Source organism: Necator americanus, chromosome V, assembly GCF_031761385.1.
Source record: "Necator americanus strain Aroian chromosome V, whole genome shotgun sequence".
NCBI lineage: Eukaryota > Metazoa > Nematoda > Chromadorea > Rhabditida > Ancylostomatidae > Necator > Necator americanus.
In genome coordinates this window covers 16,622,256-16,641,539 of record NC_087375.1, presented here as the reverse complement: position 1 = coordinate 16,641,539, position 19,284 = coordinate 16,622,256, and the positions used below count along the sequence as shown (strand labels likewise).

General features: G+C 43.7%; 5 protein-coding genes across 8 annotated transcripts; 2 read left to right on the top strand and 3 right to left on the bottom strand.

Moving 5' to 3' along the window:
* RB195_014109 (uncharacterized protein) lies at positions 1-534 on the bottom strand (the record flags this gene model as incomplete). Its single annotated transcript, XM_064204225.1, has 1 exon — positions 1-534. The coding sequence occupies one exon, from the start codon at positions 532-534 to the stop codon at positions 1-3; it is 534 nt and encodes a 177-aa protein (XP_064060106.1).
* Positions 535-6,700: 6,166 nt separating this feature from the next.
* On the top strand, positions 6,701-7,671 carry RB195_014108 (uncharacterized protein; the record flags this gene model as incomplete). Of its 2 annotated transcripts, XM_064204223.1 has the most annotated exons (3): positions 6,701-6,778; positions 6,857-7,465; positions 7,537-7,671. In XM_064204223.1, 3 exons carry the CDS (start codon positions 6,701-6,703, stop codon positions 7,669-7,671), a joined length of 822 nt encoding a protein of 273 aa, XP_064060104.1. The 2 variants fall into 2 exon arrangements, with proteins under 2 accessions (XP_064060104.1, XP_064060105.1); XM_064204224.1 differs by lacking the exon at positions 7,537-7,671 and having other exon boundaries at positions 6,857-7,492.
* Positions 7,672-8,670, top strand: RB195_014107 (uncharacterized protein; the record flags this gene model as incomplete). 2 transcript variants are annotated; one of them, XM_064204222.1, is made up of 1 exon in its annotated part: positions 7,672-8,670. In XM_064204222.1, one exon carries the CDS (start codon positions 7,672-7,674, stop codon positions 8,668-8,670), a length of 999 nt encoding a protein of 332 aa, XP_064060102.1. The 2 variants fall into 2 exon arrangements, with proteins under 2 accessions (XP_064060102.1, XP_064060103.1); XM_064204221.1 differs by having other exon boundaries at positions 7,843-8,670.
* A 304-nt stretch (positions 8,671-8,974) lies between these two features.
* Positions 8,975-19,236, bottom strand: RB195_014105 (uncharacterized protein; the record flags this gene model as incomplete). 2 transcript variants are annotated; one of them, XM_064204220.1, is made up of 6 exons in its annotated part: positions 9,270-9,416; positions 11,033-11,110; positions 13,780-13,893; positions 18,732-18,876; positions 18,940-19,031; positions 19,168-19,236. In XM_064204220.1, the coding sequence occupies 6 exons, from the start codon at positions 19,234-19,236 to the stop codon at positions 9,270-9,272; spliced, it is 645 nt and encodes a 214-aa protein (XP_064060100.1). The 2 variants fall into 2 exon arrangements, with proteins under 2 accessions (XP_064060101.1, XP_064060100.1); XM_064204219.1 differs by lacking the exons at positions 11,033-11,110; positions 13,780-13,893; positions 18,732-18,876; positions 18,940-19,031; positions 19,168-19,236 and adding exons at positions 8,975-9,129; positions 9,922-10,027; positions 10,580-10,818 and having other exon boundaries at positions 9,281-9,416.
* Positions 12,907-13,329, bottom strand: RB195_014106 (uncharacterized protein; the record flags this gene model as incomplete). Its single annotated transcript, XM_013450733.2, has 2 exons — positions 12,907-13,060; positions 13,115-13,329. The coding sequence occupies 2 exons, from the start codon at positions 13,327-13,329 to the stop codon at positions 12,907-12,909; spliced, it is 369 nt and encodes a 122-aa protein (XP_013306187.2).
* Positions 19,237-19,284: the final 48 nt, after the last annotated feature.

The window sequence follows — 19,284 nt, the reverse complement described above, 5'->3', positions numbered from 1 at the left end:
TCATCGCCTGACGCGATTACCAGCATCTTCGCCGAGGTGTGTCGTCCTTGCACATAGCTCTGCCCAAGCTTCTCGATCTTCTGCGAGAGCTAGCACGGAATTGATCCATTCGTCGCTATTACATATCCTGCGAAACCTTGCGTCTCGCCTGAACTGTCTATCCACGCCGAGTATCATCGGGTCCTCTTTCACCACCTCAGTCCTGAACTTCTGCTTTCGGCCAGGTGGCCTCTTCCGGCTTGAATCCAACAGACTCCTCAAAACTCGTTGAACAAGGTCATCTGCTAGTCTTCTTATTATATGACCAGAGAAGCGAAGACAATTTTCTGCAGCTACTTTCGATGGCGGTGCAAGATGTTGATATCTTCCACGTGTCATCCGCCAGTACACCACATCGATTTCCGCACGAAGACCTTCATTGTGGCAAAATCTAGGTTCTAAGTGGTTCATCAGCTGTCTAGGTAGCTTCGTTTTCGTGCAATCAGGCCTCTTCATCACCGTAGACGGTGCTGCCCAAGTCTCCGATCCGTACATTATGATAACGCAAACTGCGGATGAGGTAGACTCGCAGTATGACTTCGTTGGTGATGGGGGTTTTTTCATTACATTTTTTATTTTTTTTCATTTATTTTTTCATTACAGACATTTCGCTAAGGAATTAGAACATGCAAAATAAAAAACATACTAATAAATTCATAATAACTGAAGCCGGTTTTTTTAACGGTCGTAAAACTGTGAAAACTTTCAAAATGAGTTGGACCAAGCTTTTTACGTTTGGATACTCCTTTCTCTCAGTCCACCTGGATCATCACTGAACACAATGCAACGATTATATGAAGACAGAAATTAAGTTTTATACGGGGTTTGTTATATAATATACTATTTAATAGTTATGGATTCCAGTAATTGAGGCTTCAGTACTTTCTTCCTTCTCTGAAACAGGCCACAATTACTAATTTTTTGATGCCGCTCTCTTTATTCAAGTACCGAGTTCTGATTCCCAATGAGATGTATATATTGTAGGAAGTTAGCAGTTACCATAGCTACTGAGCATTCTACAGACCGAAAATATGTACAGTCAGGTCAAAACGACATGAACCACTAGTGTACTTGCGATGCATTTGTGTACGCGCTCGAAACGGCTCGGTGGGGCAGCATTTAAAAACCGAGTTGGGACTGTCGCAAACTGCTGCGATGCTTGGTGCCAACAATGGTTTCACCACGCTCCTAGCCGCTACGCTCCACCGAAGCGCCTCGAGAGAAGCCGCACGTGCTTCATGTCGCTTTGACCCTACTATAAAATGTAATACTTAAATGGTAACACTTTCTGGTAGTCTGATTTGTTCTCTATCTTTTGAATAATTACGCCTCTATAACAAAGTAGCCGTTCAAAACCAAACTGTAACGTCTTTATTCATGAACAGCACATGCATTCTTTTCCGTTATCCTACTGGAATCAATGATTTATTTCGACACAGATACATTCTTAAAAATCCACAGCGAATATTACAGTATCTTGTAGGTTTTGACTGAGTGCCAACTATGAAGGAACAAAGAGACGAATTATGATAACCATTAACCATTAACTAGCCATTCACCTTCAGATGGTGCAAAGCAAAATGACGGCCGCTTTTCAGGATTGGGTGGAGTGAAACGATAGGCAAAAAGCGTTAATTCTAAGGCGAAAATCAAAACTACATTTGCACGTGCTGGCAAACCTACATGACACTAGTTTTTTTTTAATAGTTGTTGATACTCAAATATAGAAATTTTTAGTATTTATACAAAGAAGTGTTCTGTTCACAAAAGGTTTAAACTTAACAATTCCAACTTCTGTAAATTTTATAAGCACTATCTTGTCTTGTCAGGTGAAGTATTCGTATACGGGATCGTAGATTATTTAGAGAAGAGTGATTCCGTTCATTTTTTTCCTAATTTTTGTAAAAAACGGCCCGAAAGATATGGCTTCGAGCGTTCCAAAGTGCTATTTTCTGCAACGAGTTCGATTGAAGCTCGCCATTGTATGTACGCGCCGCATCTTCCGGGTCGTTTTTTACGGCAGTTAGGAAGAAATGGACGGAATCACCCTCCTCTCCATAATCTACGACCCCGTATAGGCATTATCCACATGAAACCGCACTACCCCAAATTCGTGGGTGATGCGTTTAGGCCACTTCAAAAAAACCTAACTTCCAAGGTTGCTTGGTGTGTGTACTGCTCACGAAAACTCAGTAAAAAGTGAAAACGCTGTATCAAAAATCACCTGTCAAGAATCATGTCTCTCCTGTTTTCTTCCCCACATCTTCAGCAAGCTGGGTTGTTTCTACTAAAATTTAAAAAAAAATAAAAATACGGAAAATAACACATTTTTGCGAAGATGAAGTGGTTTTAATAAATGTTGGACGAATCCAACCAACGTATAAATCAATTTACACTTTACGGCATAACATTTCGCATCCAAGCAATTTGCAGTGCGCCGTATGTGTGCAGCAATGCTCTGCGTGCAGCGTGTGTGTGTACAGAGTAGAACCAGCGTTGTTAAACACAAAGCGCATAACTGCGGAATGCCTCTAATACACTTTTGTTATGACCATGCTATTATTTATTATTGGTGGGGGTGCGTATACAAGCCTTATTGCTACGTGCACGTGGCGGCCTTGCTCAAACTAAACGCAATCAAGCGTTCGTGTTTACGCATTGGGAGTGTCGGAGCTATATAACCCGCATTGTTATATGGCGAAAGGTTCCCATACATTGCAAAAAGGTGCTATCGTCCAACACATCGCCAGCACAAAGCCCGGTCACTTGAAAGGTCATCTACCTGGAGGGAGCATGGAATATTTGGCAACAATTATCCGTTCCGTCACAATGAACTGTCGCATATTGTTGAGCGAACTCTAGCAAGCCACCCTGTGTACACTTCTCGAATCCCGTTTGCTGCACTTCAGGAAACAGGCATCAGAGATCGACCCGTCGTCAGTGTCCGAGATTGCACTATCTACTGTGGCGATGCGGAGGAAAAGAAAGTTAGAGTCTTCATGATAGCTGTGAGAAACGACTACAAAGACCTAGTGGGAGAATTTGCTTTATCAAGATGCGCCTATGTGCGACTGCGGGATCACAATGGATGCAAACTCTGGATCATAAGTGCCCACGGACCTACGGGGACCGCTTAAGAGAACAACGAGGGCGCTTTCTATAATGAAACCGATGCGTTGATGTCTAGTATAGCCAGCCAGGAGGTGGTCATTATCGGGCGCAAATGCGAAGATGCAACTTGAACAACAATCCAATGTGCTAAGGAAATGGTATCCAGTGTGGTAGGAAAATGGTATTATCTATAGGAATCATCGACGCTATCAGCTCACGTGACAGGGTTCAACAGACAGGGTTTAAGGCCTGAAGCGGGCTGCAGGCGGAGAACTCTTAAACTTCAGCTCCACAACGTTCTGCCGAGGACGATTCGTTTGATTCCAGCGGCGCACATGACGTCCTACCTTCAGAAAGAAAGGATCGCAGACTAGTGGAAGACCTCGCGAACCGTTCTTATCCATAAGAAAGGTGACCGAGAGGACCTTCGGAACTACCGTCCGATATCCTTGCTGAGCGTGTTATACAAGGTATTCACCACGATAATCCTCAGGTGCATATCTAGAACGCTTGATGAAGCCCATCCTCAAGAACAAGCTGGATTCCGAGTATCAACTTCGTGAACCACTTTCTGACCATGGGTCATAGAAGTCTAGCGGGAACATACTCATTCGTTCTAAGCTTCGTCGACTACGAGAATGCCTTCGACAGCGCAGAAACCTATGCAATACTGTCAACACTGGCCAATCAATGGCGTTGAGTGCGAGTACACCAGAAAAACTTTCTTCCTCTGTTCTTCGTATTGGCACTGCATCAGCCAAAACTAGCCTAACAATCGTCTAGACAGGTTTCTCTCCATGTAATCAAGCTTTTCCATCATCATAGACTGCCCAGATCTCCAATCTGTACATCATGGTAGGGCGAAATGCGAATAGGTAAACCAGTTTGACTTCTTTGGCAGTGGGAGTTGACCGCAGGCACTTGCTCAACAAACTGAATGTCAAATTAGCTTTAGCGCATCTTTGCTTTATATCTCATTCGCAAGTTGCCGTAATTTTGCAGCATACAGCCCAAATAACAGGGCTCATCAACGAGTTCAATAGGTTGTCCGTCCACCCTTATTCCCATTGAAGGAGACATCTGCTTCCATTTATCAAGTCAGAGTCGCAGTCCGTAGGCTGTAGCTAATTTCGACAAAGTTGAAAACATGTAAAATCGTGCTGCTAGAAGCCAATATTACTGTATCGTGAGCGTAGTCGAGATTCTTTAAGGGACGTGCGGGCGGTGCTTTAGTGGCACCGGCAGGAAACAGCTCAAGTGTTCTTCTCATTATATCATCGACGGCAAAGTTGAACAGAATGGGTCCCACTACAGTCCCTTGCCTCACTCTAGTCTCCACTTCGAGCAGGGTAGTTCATCCATGTGGTATTTGAACAGTTGTTCTCCTATTATTTTGTCGTTCATTACGAGTACAAATTTTCTTGGAACTCCATCGGCGCGAAGAGCATTGAGAAAACGACATCTGTGAGGAGAATCGAAAGTGGCTTCGAAGTTCAAAAAAGATAACTGTAGAGGCTTTAAATGCCACACTACAATCACACTTCTTGCAATAAATGCCTGATCAATAGCCATTGACCAAAGCCGGCTTGCTCGTCACGACTGATTTCTTTACGATTCGTATTAGCCGATCCAGGGTGATTCGCTCCAAAATCTTGTACATTACTCGCAGCAATGACATTCCTCGGTAACTCCTGGGTTCCATTACGGATAACTTCTTGTGGAGAGGAATTATAATAGCGTGTGTTAACGAGTCAGGTATCCTTTCGTCAATCCATATTGAACGGATGATCTTCGTCATCTCACAGTCTCAGAGGGAGGAAGAGATTTCAGCATTTCTGCGCTAATTCTATCGTCCCCGCCAGTTTTTCCATTTTTCAGAACCTCCTCGAGGCTAGTTACACGTTCGTGAACCTCAAACGATTTTAAATGAACGAAATGAACGTGGTTGCGCATCCCAAGCGGATTGATTAACAGGCACTTTATCCCTTGTCCTTTATATACACACCGGTCTGAGCGTCCGGCTAAAGCCGGACTTCAGACTTTCTGTGGTGTTTGCTTCGCTCGCCTTCACTGATCAACGAAAATTTGTATTAGTGTTATTAGTTCTATGAAATTGGACTTGTGTCTCCAACAATCTTTCTTTCTTTTTTATATTATAACAAAAAGCGAAAGATTTCATAGTCTTCTTTCTTAACGCGTCAGTTCTACATTTGGAGAACATTCGAGCTTCAGCTTCAAACACTCCTTATCAATACGTTATAGACAAAATTTAAAAGTATCACGCGAAGTATGAGTTTTCGTTAAGTTTATATGAGCTCCTGTTTTCTATGAACAGTTATCAAACAATGATATTTTGGTATAAAATGACGTGAAAGACATCATCCTAATGATAAAGATAACGTTACATGTCAGATCACATAAACACCTTGCTACTATTTAAGCAGCCGCTTGCATGCGTGTTTCCACTTTCTGAGAACGGCATGCTACAAACTCGAGGCGAACGAAAAAGGAAATAGGCACGCGGAGAAGTCATAAAGGTGAAAACAAAGCGCCCAGTGGCCGCTGCTAAGAAACGGCTGCAACCATTTATATTCTGCGTCATGCACAATAAGCTATTGCGCACCAATGACCGGGTCACCCGACGTCGGTGAACCCGTCGCACCCCCTTCTATAGGTATCTGGCGCCGGCGCACCAATCCGAAACCGGTGGACCCGTCGCACCCCCTTCTATAGATATCTGGCGCCATTGGACCCGTCGCACCCCCTTCTATAGGTGTCTAGCGCCGGTGGACCCGTCCCTCCCCATATTATGGCTTCCTGGAGCCGGTGGATCTGTCGCACCCGCTTGTATAGGTATCTGGCACCGGTGGACTCGTCGCACCCCCTTCTATAGGTATCTGGCGCCGGTAGGCTCGTCGCACCCTCTTTCATAGGTATCTGGCGCCGGCGCACCAATCCGACATCGCGGGACCCGTCGCAACCCATTTTATAGCTATCTGATCCCTGCGCACCAATCCGACGCCGGGTGGACCCGTCGGACCCATTTTCGAATTTCGTGACACACAGATAAACACACACACACTCACACACACAAACACACACACGCACACACGCGCACACACACACACACGCGGACTAATATATATACGAATATATATAATAAATAATATATATATATATATATACGAAGGCAAAGCATAGGCGGTTGGTCACATCATGAGCAGAATCGACGATAGATGGGACTAGGAAACGTTTAGAGTGGATTATAAGAGATGCTGAATGCTTTCAAAGAAAGGACACGAACGAGATGGGCTGATGTGTAGGAATATAGGCAGGTACATGGATGGACTAGTCTAAGAGTTCAACTCGATACGGCTCAACCATCAACATTACCTACGAAAATTGCAGACATATCGGATGACGAAGGAGGAGACATCCAAGGACTGAAACACAGCGCATCAAATGGTGGAATCTGAAGGATCGAAAAGAGGTATTTTTCGCGTCCGTGGCTCCATCTACACTCCCCCACCCTACTCGTAGTGTGGAGGAAATGTGGTTGTCTACATCCAGCGTTATACGCTTGACCGCGGAAAACACTCTGGGAAAGACGACTCTAGGTAAGCCAAAGGTACAAAAGGCTACGTGGTTTTGGAACGAGGAAGTTCAGGCGGCAATTCGTGAGAAGAAGTCCAAGTATAAGCTTTAGTGGAGGACGCGTCAGCCTAAAGATCGGGGTGCTTACCTAGCGGCGAAGAGGGAGGCTAAGAAGGCAGTCTCCAAGGCGAAGTCGGACCGCTACAAGGCTGTGTACGACTTGCTTGATACCAGAGAAGGCGAGCGGGCAGTGTATCGTTTAGTCAGAGCACGTCATCGCTCAACGTTGGATATGGAGCACACCAAGATCGTTAAGGGAGCTGATGGAGCCGTTCTGCGCCGCTCTGGTCAGATCCTGGAGAGGTGGCGAGAGTACTACAATCACTTGTGTAACGAAGAGTTCTGTCATCCTCCCATCCCAGCCGTTCCCAGCGTCGAGGGTCCTGTTGTACCAATTACTGCCGTCGAAGTCAGTGCTGCCCTCGCAAAAATGAAGTCGAACAAGGCAACCAGTCCTGATGACATACCTGTTGATATCTGGAGGCTGCTAGGAGATCGAGGGTCCATGTGGCTCGCAACTCTATTTAACAAGATCGTTGCAGAAGGACGGACTCCAGACGTTTGGCAAACTTCCGTGACCGTGCCTGTCTGGAAAGGGAAAGGAGACATTGCTGACTGCACCTCGTACAGGCCTATACGACTGCTCTGCCATACGATGAAGGTTTTTGAGTCCTGGAAGCTCGTCTGAGGAAAATTGTTAGCGTTTCACTCAACCAGTGCGGTTTTGTGAAGGACTGCAGCACTATAGATGCTATCCATGCTGTCCGAATCCTCCTGGAGAAACATCGAGAGAAGAACCGCAGTGTGCATCTTGCTTTTCTCGATCTCGAGAAAGCTTTCGACCGTGTCCCACATGAGCTGTTATGAATGTCCATGAGGTCGCATAGAGTACCAGAAGAATATGTGCGGTGGACGAAGCTGCTTTATGCGAAGCCTACCAGCGTTGTGCGATGTGCTGTTGGAACAAGCAGGCCATTCCCTGTACGAGTAGGGGTTCATCAGGGTTCATCCCTCTCACCTCTGCTGTTCATACTGTGCATGGACACGATAACGAAGGAAATCCAGAAGCAGCATCCGTGGACTCTACTCTTTGCCGACGATGTCATGCTCGCGTCGGAGTCTCGAGATGATCTTCAGAAACAAGTGCAGTCTTGGAAGGATCAGCTGCAGCAATATGGATTGCGCCTCAACACATCAAAAACTGAGTACATGGAGTGCGGACTAAGGATAGAGGATGGTTCAATTCGTGTTGATGGCACCGAATTAAACAAGGTGAACTGCTTCAAGTACCTTGGATCCAAAGTGACTTCCACAGGCGACATTGATCAAGAAGGTCGAGCACGTGTTAATGCTGCATGGATGAAATGGAAAATGGCAACAGGGGTACTGTGCGACAAGAAAGTCCCTGTTCGACTGAAGTCGAAGATCTACAGGACGGTTGTGCGTCCTGTTGCCCTTTACGGATGCGAGTGCTGGCCGACAACGAAAGCCTTGGAAAGAGTGCTGCACGCTATGGAGATGCGGATGTTGAGGTGGACGATAGGTGTAACGCTAAAAGAGAAAGTATCCAACGACACTGTGCGCTCCATCTTCGGTGTCGTCCCGATAACTGAGAAGATGAAGGAGGCGCGACTGAGATGGTTTGGTCACGTCTTGCGGCGGGAGGAAGATTCCGTTGCCAAAACCGCTCTGAAGCTCGACGTTTCAGGAGTGAGGCCGCGTGGGAGGCCAAAGATTCGCTGGTTAGACCGTGTGAAGCTGGATATGACAGATGCACGTTTGTGTACGGCTGATGCAATGGATAGAACCAAATGGAAGACAAGAAGCAGAAAGGCGGAACCTGCAACAACGCGGGACAAACGCTAGGAAGAAGAAGAAGAAGATATCGGATGACGACTGCGAAGGAGAGAATATGGATTTGCCTACCGGAACCAATTTGGTTAACGACACAAACATATTTATATGGCTCGAACTTGTTTGCCCAGATTACTTTACAGAAGTTCGCACCGTTTTCTCTAAAAATTGTTATCCTCAGCAATTAATTATTTCGAAAGAACTTGTATTTTCCTGAAATCTCTATAAGGAACTTTTTACTCAACAAACAACATTACTTGAGGTTGTTGCGCATTGGGTAAAACACTCAGCTGTGACCGCACAATCGATCGGTGGTTCAAAACTGCCCTGGAACCAACCAACCCGCTCTTCCTTCCGGGACCGATAAGTTGGTTCGAGCAAGTTGGTTGTCTGTGACGACAAAAAAGTCTTTGAAAGGTTCTGAATTGAGGTTGAACGCGTAGTTGCATCTCCATAGGGATTGATCAGCGCCTGGACCTTGTATTCATACTTTTATAGCATGCATATACTGTATATATAGGTAATAATCTTGTCTTTTACAGTATGTATACTATATTGTAAAGGCGGACTGTCTGTTTGTTTTTTTTTTTTTGAACGTACACTTATTGAAATCAAATATTACCTATTTCTGCCATTGGGCCATAGACGGGTTTCGGAGTATTCAACGTAGCGCAGTCAAAGTCACGAATCCTCACTCTACTCCTACCATTCTTCCTTCTCCTATCTATGTTTTCTATTACTCGGCTTCCTTCCATCGTCTAAAATGTTATCATAATACGATTTGGACCAGCACATATTTTAGTAAATGAAAGGAATGGTATCAAACGATATCCTTTACCAACGTGTGCAAAGATGTGCGATAACACAGGAAATTGAACCACTGTTTTATGCTTGTAGCTAATTACCAGATACAGCTGTTGTAATGATCAAACTATTCAAATCTATATTATTTATATTTTTCTATTCATATTCATATACGGACCAGGAAGAAGCTTAGCAATGCGGATTTGTTTACAAAAAGCATCCAGGACGCTGCAGAGGAAACCATCCAAAGGAAGCTGCGTCGTCAACTGCAACAAGACCGCGATAACGAGTGGACGTCGAGAGCAAAGGAGTTTGACAGGCGTGGGAGGACAAGAACCTTCGGAAAGCCCATCCTTTATTGAAGAAGTATAGCGGCAAGATAAAAAGATGTTCTCCAGTCCTCAACAGTGCCAGTGAAGAGGCTGTCGGTGAAACAACCTTCCAATTTGGAGGGATCACCTCAAAACCTGAACCGGCAAGCGCCGTCAGCTCCTGAACTCGAGCACGTTCATAGGCCGTCACATGCGGTAAACGAGGAATCATCGACCAAGTCGGAGGTTCTGCTCTGTATCAAAAAGATGAAAAATGGGGTGATCTACGGGGTCATATGCGCGTCGCTTCCTTATTAGTATTAGCTGAGCGATCGCATCACGCGGATGTCTGCTAACATCACAGCAACGCGGCTACTGAGGTAGGCACAACGATTTGGGCTCTTTTGGTTTTGTTTTCGGGTGTAATATCTTGGGGATGATGACTTTTTCTATATGAGGCATTTGAGAGGATATGTTGCAGATGTTCCTACGTTCCAGGTTATGTCCAAGGCGACAACGCCGAAGCGTTAGCCGCAATAAAGTTTGTTAAAAAAAAACTTGGCTGTTGCTTAAATTCGACCATCGAAAAGTGGAAAATCTGGTGGAGACGACGGGATTAGCGCTGAAATGCTGAAGTAACTTCCTCCGTCTGGGATTCGTAAAATGACAAAGATCATAAGTTCAATATGGATAGACGAAAGGACACCTGACTCGTGGAAACATGTTATCATAATTTCCCCCACAAGAAGTTATCCTTCATCGTGAACGTTCTGAGAAGCTAACGTGCACAACCAAAGCGTCCCTACCTTTGCATAAGGTATTCCGAGAGTTGTGCAGTAACTTCACAATTAGAACTTCGCCGTTGCTCACGAACGTCATCATCGACGTGGAGAGAGGGGTTCAATGAGATGGCACAGCCTTCAAAATACTTCATGCCGCTCTCGAAAACGCAGTGTGAAGTTGGAATAGGAAGAAATTTAGGTGAAAGTTGATGAACCAAAGTCACACCATCACCTTTGAAGCGTATTGAAGGACTCGAATGCATGTGTGTAAAAGACGATGTTCATGAAAAAAGGATGGGTTCCTGATGCCTAATTCAGACTCAACAGAAGACATGTGTGGAATGCGCAGCTTCTGCCGCGCAAAATTACTTTTTAATGCACCGTCAAATTGCCACTAAACTTTGTGCAGTAAACTAATGCTTCCGAAATCGCATAACGTAACAACAATTAGGATTCAATAAACAAGTGAATACGTACCGTTGTGAGAGTGGGTAAGTCCTCAAATGCAGTTCTCGATAGTTTTAAACCTGTTTTCTTTTCCAGAAATGAGACAATCTAAAGGTTATGATTTGTAGAATAAGAAAAACAAACTTTGTAGGTGTTCTTAACACATTAGACATCGATTTCCGTTAGAGAGAGTGAATGGTCATGAGGTGCAAATTGAGAAGTTAAAAAAAACAAATTAAAATGAATTTGTTGTGCAGCGTTGTAATGTTGCAGAAAAATGATCAAGGGTCTCGGGTCTTAGTGATTTCGAACACAGAAGCATACATAGCGAGTTCCGAAATTAGTTAGTGGTCAAATCGCTTTGTTTAAAAAATAGGTAACATGTATCTTGCGCGGCCGCATAACCTGAAAGTAGCTACATTTGTTATCTTACTGCTAAAAAGTAGAGTAATCGCTGACAAGAAATAGCCATACAGGGAAACATTCTCTTCTGCAAATGACGCCATACCCACCAAGCATTTTGGTCATGTTTTAGTCAGAATAACCTCTTGAATCCTTTTTCTGCCGTTAAATCATGAGGGAAACCGCGATTCAATATGCGTATCACCTGCATCACCTGTGCACCCGTTGTTCATCGATTTACTCGAGCGGGCACCAGTAATACTTCCATTTGTTCCAATCGCGCGCAAGTGTTGCCCAGTGGCAACTTGAAGAGCGTCGTACTTTTCTTTGAAGGACTTCGTGAAGAGGTCTGAACATCGGGTCGGCGGTCTTCCTGCGGTGCGTTTGATGTCGCGTGATATCCAGTCGTTTACGGCTTTGGTCCAACGGTTGTAACAAATGTACCGAATCAACCGAATATTTTGTGTCACCCTGACGAACCCCTCTTTTCACGTCGATTATGACATTATTGTAAAATGGGGTGATTTTGGTCGTGATGTTACAACTAAGTATCTTTATGTATGGAGTAGGGACGCCTTGGTTGTCTAACGCCTCCATGACCGCTCCGGTCTCAACTGTATCAAAGGCTTTCTTTAAATCGATGAAGGTGAGGCACAGCGACATCTTGTTCTCTCGCGATTCCTGTATGAGTTTTGAAACCGTGTGTATGTGTTCAATCGTACTGAACCCTTTTCCAAACCCTGCTTGCTCGCATGGCTGTCCTTCATCTTGTGTTTCTCCTATCCTGTTAGGATTACTCTTGTGAAGAGTTTGTAGATGACAGACAGTAAGCAGATTGGACGATAGCTGCCGATGTCTTGTGGGTCTCCCTTATTACACGGCGGCACGGTCTTGCTGGTTTTCCATTGCTTAGAAACCTTGCATTCCGACAGATAACGAGTGAAGAGTCTCGCCACTGTGTTGATGGGACTGGCAGTGGGTACTTGAGATGTTCAGGCTTGATTCTGTGGAGACCGGGTGAAGTACGATTCTTCACCGACATAATGGCATGTCGGTCGGAAGTCGTAAATGACCTTTTCCATCACCTTTCTCGATGCTGTGGTTGTTACATCTGGGGTCCGGAGAGCAGCCATTAATGTTTTACGATTGGCGAAGTTCCGACGGGCGTAGCCTCTGAAACTGTCCCGCTGTCCCACTCCATGATAGTTCCACTCTCCTGGGAGTTCGCTTAGTGAACATCACGGCTTATTCTCCTCTCCGTGTAAGAGAAAATCTTCCTCGAAGAAGGCGATGGTCCGATCCTGTACAAACTTTGGCACGACAGCGAAGTCCGTCGGGCAAAACCTTTTACTGACGATGATGTGGTCAATTTCATTATGATGCTCTCCATCGGGTGACTCCCTCGTCCAGCGTAGAGAGGAGGGCTTCTGCAATTGCGAGTTCCCATGTGTATTCTTAGTCGTCATGATAAACTCGGAAAGCTTCTCTCCCTGCTCATTCCACTAAAGGCCGTAGCTTTCGATGTGAAGTTCTCGAGGCGTTCTTCTGGCCCCAATTTTGGCGTTGAAATTGCCAATTATGACCTTGTAGAAGGTTTGATCTTCTTTGTAGAACTTCTCCAAGTCCATATAGAAAGGTTCAACTTCTTCTTCGTAGCTTGATGTTGGAGCGTAAACGACGAAGATTGTCAAAGCTGGTGTTGAACCTCACCCTCTCATCCGTAAACGTCCGATTCGGGTTGTAAGTTGTTCGAAAGAGTCGATATTTACTGCCATATTCGTGTTGACGAGGACACCAACTCCTCTACTGTCGCATGTTCCTAAGAACTGTTCTTCTTCAGTGTCACACACAACGTTCATTGGGTGGCGTCGCAACGCCTCGGTCAGTCCGATGACGTCGTACTTAAACTTCCTGACTTGCACCATCAGATCTTCAATGGCCGCGTCTGATGCAAGCGCTCGGGCGTTATAGTAATCATCATCCTAGTCCTTTTCCGTTTCGGTACCCTACATGACTCCTGCAACCCTGTCTTTCCTGATGCTACCGTACCAGGCTTTCCTCCCGAATCAGGAGACTTTTTTCTGTTACTTTTGCATAAAAACGTAAAACCCATGGGCATGTTGCAAGCCCCTAGTCCCATGAATTTTGGGAGAACGTTGCGCTCTCCCAGTGTAGCGGTTAGAGATACCGCTTCCTGCACGGTCTATCGGAGGTTCAAATCCGCCCTAGTTCTCACCAAGCCTTTCATCCCTCCGGGTCGATAAATTGGTACCAGACTTATCTGGGAGGATAAAAACACTGACTTGACACATTGGCTAGCAACCGCAAGTCATTGTATAGGTCAGTTACGCGTTGGTAAACCTCAATATGCGTACCTCATGAAAATTAGTTCTCGCAGCGGGATCTCTACACCACATCTTCTCGTTTACGAAGGAAGCAAGATCTGCAGGTACGTTGTCTGGCATCTTGTTAAGTTTACCGCATATAATCTAAAATAACTGCTTCAAAGCCTAGTTCAGAAAGCAAAGTGCTGTCTTAAATATGTCTACATCGATGAAATAAATTTGTGACTAGTTCCGAAGTTTCGAATATATTAAAGTTCCATACGTTCAATGCATCGCTGAAAGTATCGAATCTACACAATAACAGTTCATATTTGAATACAGCAAAATCAAGGAAATGTTGTAGCTCATTAGGGCTGCTCAAAGGATAGATGACCGCAGCGATAATTTCTAGCCAGGCACAAAAACGCCAAGATCGAAAATTTTTACCGAAAAACTTTCATTGATGATGGAAGACAGAAAAATGGAGTATCAGATGAACGAAAAAACAATGACCCGCTTCCTGCCATTACTGGGTATGTCTTTGTTCTTAGTTATCAAACGTCATATTATTTAGAACATGTGACAGCAAAAGAGTGGATGGTGGCCCGTAACGTAAATCGATTCTTTTGAATAACCGATACAGCATCCTCATACAAGCAAATCAGTTAATCGCAAATGCAAGTGTAAAGGCTAAGGTTAGAAAAAAGCATGGATAGTTTCGCTTCCTCCTTGGCAATCCATTTATAGATCAATCTTCAAGCAAAAGAACAGGAGGATAACCCAGACCAGACTATTTAAAATAACCTAATAATAGGAATGCAAAAACAATAAAATAAAAAATGTAAAGTAAATAAACGTGATAGAATGTGAACATTATAGAAAAAGAAAACATGATGCTGACTTCAAAATATTTGGTATGGATCATGGGAAACTCAGCGTAGATTATTAGATTAGGATTCTTCTTGAAAATTCATAATTAGCGATTTTTTCTCAAGAAAATGTCCTAATGTCGAAACTTAGTACTAACGTACTTAATTGAATAAACACAGGAGGATACTTAATGAGTGCATCATTGCCACAAAAACCGCCAATTGCGCTATGAATTCGAATGTACTCTCTACGCTAGAAGCAGGAGTGAAGAATACCACAATGATATTTTCTATGTGTTCACAATCGACAGCTCGACGAAATCGATGTTGTTATTATCAAATGGATGGAAACATTATCTCTTTTTTGGAAGACTGCTTGGAGAAAATCAGTAGAAGCGGGGAAACTTGAAAGCGAAACTTGAAGAATTACTTTCACGAAATGGCTTTAAGACTGGTTTACGAACTGACATGAAGGTAATTTTTATTGCAGCAATGGTGCACCAAAAAAAGAATACATGTTTTATTCGAGTCAAAGCAAAAGCAGAAATTTTTGACTTCAAAATATGGAAGAAGTTTGATTTTTTTCTGCAAAGAAAGCTGGCCTAGTCCTTCTCGTCGCAGAAAGCGGATAAGCAGGTCCTTCGTCTTTTATTAAAAGTAAAAGGCTCTCTTATGATATCTGTTCCCCTAAACCAGTACGCTTCCTAATAGTCTATCAGTCTATCTACCAGGCTTTGTGCGACCAACTTAGCTCAAGGCAAGAAAAGCACCGTACCTGTCTGGTGATACAACTTTTGTGATAGACAACTAACCATCACAGTCTAGATAGACGGCACTTAGGAACTAGCAACTAGAGGCTGCGGAAGTTAATGGGATGACATTCATACAAATAGTATAGAAATAGTTGAGAACGGAGGTAATAGGAAGAAAAATTGGAAAAATACACCAGATAGAAGATATTGGTATCCTTTTTAGGAGAACATCAACGGTTAAAGGCATCATCCCACGAATCTGGAGTGGTACGGATTTCCGGTGGTGTATTCGTATACGGGGTCGTAGATTATGAGGAGGAGGGTGATTCCATTCATTTCTTTCTAATTGCCGTAGAAAACGGCTCGGAAGATACGGCTTCGAGCGTTCCGGCGCACTATTTTCTACAAAGAGTTCGATTAGAGCGCGCCAGCCCCGTACGGCGCTGCATCTTCCGAGCCGTTTTTTACGACAATTAGGAAGAAATGGACGTAATCACTCTCCTCTCCATAACCTACTATCCCTTATAAGAATACTCCACTTGAAATCCGCACCACCTCAGATTCGTGGGGTGATGCCTTTAACGCGCAGATTCGTAAGTCTAAATGTCGTCAGCGGACATGGTACATGGTTAGACTCTAACAAGCGAAGACATTCTGAGCACACTCGATAGGTCGACTAATTAGAAAAGAGTAAAGAAAGGGGATGGTGCTCTTTCTCGAGGAACTCCACTTCTGCATTGAAATTCGGTAGAGCATTTGTGACCACCGTTGGCTGTTTCTGTTGCTAAGATATGAGTCCAGCCAATTATTTATTATTTATCTAATGTCTTATATAGGTCAACTTGAATCACATCCACAGATTTTACCCTGACTTCAGTATAGAACCCACTCAAACACACAGTTAATCAAATCAGAGGATGTTAGAGCTCCAGCGATGCAACCGTGAGGTTCAAACGAGAATTAAAGGCATCACCCCCTAATCTGAGGTGGTACGGATTTCAGATGGAGTATTCGTATACGGGATAGTAGTTTATGGAGAGGGGTGTGATTCCGTCTATTTCTTCCTAATTCCCGTAAGAAACGGCTCGGAAAATGCAGCGCGCACAAGGCTGGCGGGCTCCAATCGCTATCGCTCGAAGCCGTACCTTCCGGGCCGTTTTCTACGGCAATTAGGACGAAATGAACGGGGTCACCCTCCTTTCAATAATCTACGATCCCGTATACGAATACTCCACCTGCAATCGGTACAATCTCAGATTCGTGGGGTTATTCCTTTAAGGGCAGCATACCGCGAAATTGACAATGTTGGGTACTCGTGAGACATAGAATTCGGGTTGTAGAATACGAGTATGAGCATGTCCACACTCAACTCCCCCATTCGTAACCGCGATCGTGACTACTCGAAACCACAAACTCTCTATTTCTCTATAGGGACCCAAACGTCGTCATTTCTGTGATATGCTGTTTTTAAGTGAAACTCCTCGAGCAAAGACAACAGTTTATGCATAACTAATTTCTCGATAGCGTTTTTGGAGTAGGGTGATAGAACGATAGGTGTTCAAGAATTTGTTCCAGGAGATTTCGAAATGAGTACGACTGGCTTCCTCTCACACCTCTGGCACCTCTCCTAAGAGCATGGAGATATTAAAGATGAACTTTAAGGGAACAGATACGGAAGTCGTACACTATTTCTACACAATCAATGGAATTCCATTTAGAGTGCCAGAAACTGAAGGTTACTAGCAAAATGTGAGGTGAAGGTATTTATTACCTGTCTCAATACCTTTGATATAGTTAACTATTAGTTCACACAAGTACAGAAGTCCAAGATGTGTGGTAGAGGTTTTCAGTTTATGTTATACGTACAAATATAGAAGTTTCATCGACTTCCTATAGGCCTGTCAGCGTTCTCGATAAGGAGAACAATTGTTTCATACGACTGTCAATATCATACATCATGCACACTTTCCTGCAGAGAATGATTAGAGGGACTCTTCAAATTCACCAAACCAGTCAACACTATGAAGATAGTTATTCAGAGAAGAACCGTACACAGCAAAAGTTCGCTCCTGGCTTTTTGATATGAATAAAAGCCTGGTCGGATGAGCATAAGCTTAGAAAATATTTATTGTTAGTGACTTCGCATTTCCAGGTACCTAATTACGGAAGCTTTACGGTTAATTTGAAGTGGCACACTTATCATATTATTTTTTTAAGTTAGCACAAATTAAATCTACTGCTTTAAATTGATTGTAAGCTGAAACCAATTCAAAGGCAAAGTCACTTGAATTAACATAATGTTGAAGCTCCCGATGAAACCGTGTTTTCTATGAGAATTAGGTGGAACTTCTGGAGTCCAGACAAGAGAGTTTATACATAATTATTGTCTTCATTCCATTCGCAGGTGTTGAGGACTAATGGATTCATCGCTGATCTGTAGGTTTGTTTCCGCAGATCTTAGAGCGGTTGTGACTTTGGCTTCCTTCACCACTTGGGATCTCACTTAAGAGCACTGAGGTGGTAAAGATGTGAGATAGGGTAGCAGATAAGGAACCACGTTCTTTGTACACAATCAATGGAATTTCATCGAACGTCTTGGAAAAAAAGGTTTAAGACGTTTAAGGTATTGCAACTTTTGGAAGGATGGAAGTACATGTCAGTGCAGCAGTTGGAGCAAGATCCACGTCCACAATTTCTGGGATTACCACTCTACTATGCGAGAAAGTACACAAAATATGAGACTAGGGCATTAGCTTTGTTAATATCTTTGACACAGCTATCTCAAAGATTATCCAGAAGCACAGGGAGCCTGGAAGTGGTTTTCGTTCTATGTCGTAAGCATAAAATGAGCTTTCCTGAACTTCCTACGAGCTGGTCGGCGCTCTCATAAGAGAGATATTTCTTATATGATTGTCGACATCACAACTTTCTTCCAGAGCAGATTGCGTAAAGGGTCATCTAACTCTTCAAAAAGGCGGTTCTAGGAGGTTAAAGTCGTGGACTTCATTATCTACTTTACTCATGCGGTAAAAACAGAACGACAAAGAAGATCCATTGTATGCTTAGCATCATCAACCTTTCAAGATCATTCACATCTCTCTGAAGGTCTTCTAATCCATAGAAACCAGTAATTACCGCGAACATTTGACAGTTTCAAATTATTCCGCACATTCTGTTTTGATCTTTCCGGTAAGCATCGCAAGTATTTTGCCCATCACGAATCTTTACTTCGTTCAGCGATATGTTTGATCAAATTGGAAGTTATCATTTCTCGAAAATTCGATTCAGCTATTCTTTTTTGGGCTTTTGCAGTTATCCAAGATGAATCTAGTGCTTCGCTTGCTATGATCACGGAGTCGAGGGAGAGTATCATAACTTCTACCTCTACTTCGGAGTTTTCAAGACGTATTCGTTGCTCCGTGCGGGTCGGAGAGCTCAGCTTTTGCGACCTCATGTTCGCTGAATTTAGATATTGTATTCGGGCAGTTGCTCCTTTACCCGAACACATAGCATGAGTCTCGTATCCCCTTTACAATTGTCAACAAGCAGCTAGAAGTTCCGCAGAGTCGGTCATACGCACGATTACGCACCAGCTGACCCTTGAGGTTCGCTGGTGGTAAATTTGCGAACCACTTTTTCTGGCAAGTCGATGCCATCCTTCTCGCCATCCTTTACATGTTACCTATAACGGATTTTTCATTTTACTTCGATTTCCTAAAAGTTAACGGATTAAGATGGCTTTGGTAGTGCTCTTTCGATACCACTTAATCTTCCATATCCCGTTCCGCAGACAGATGTGCACATTTAAGAAAACTAACCAGTTGTCTGTCAGATTCTCCTTTGTGAACGTAATATGCAGACATTGTTGATTGAGAAGATTGAGGCATTCAGCATGTGTTGGGCAGACGACACAACTATCATTTATGTAGCGATAA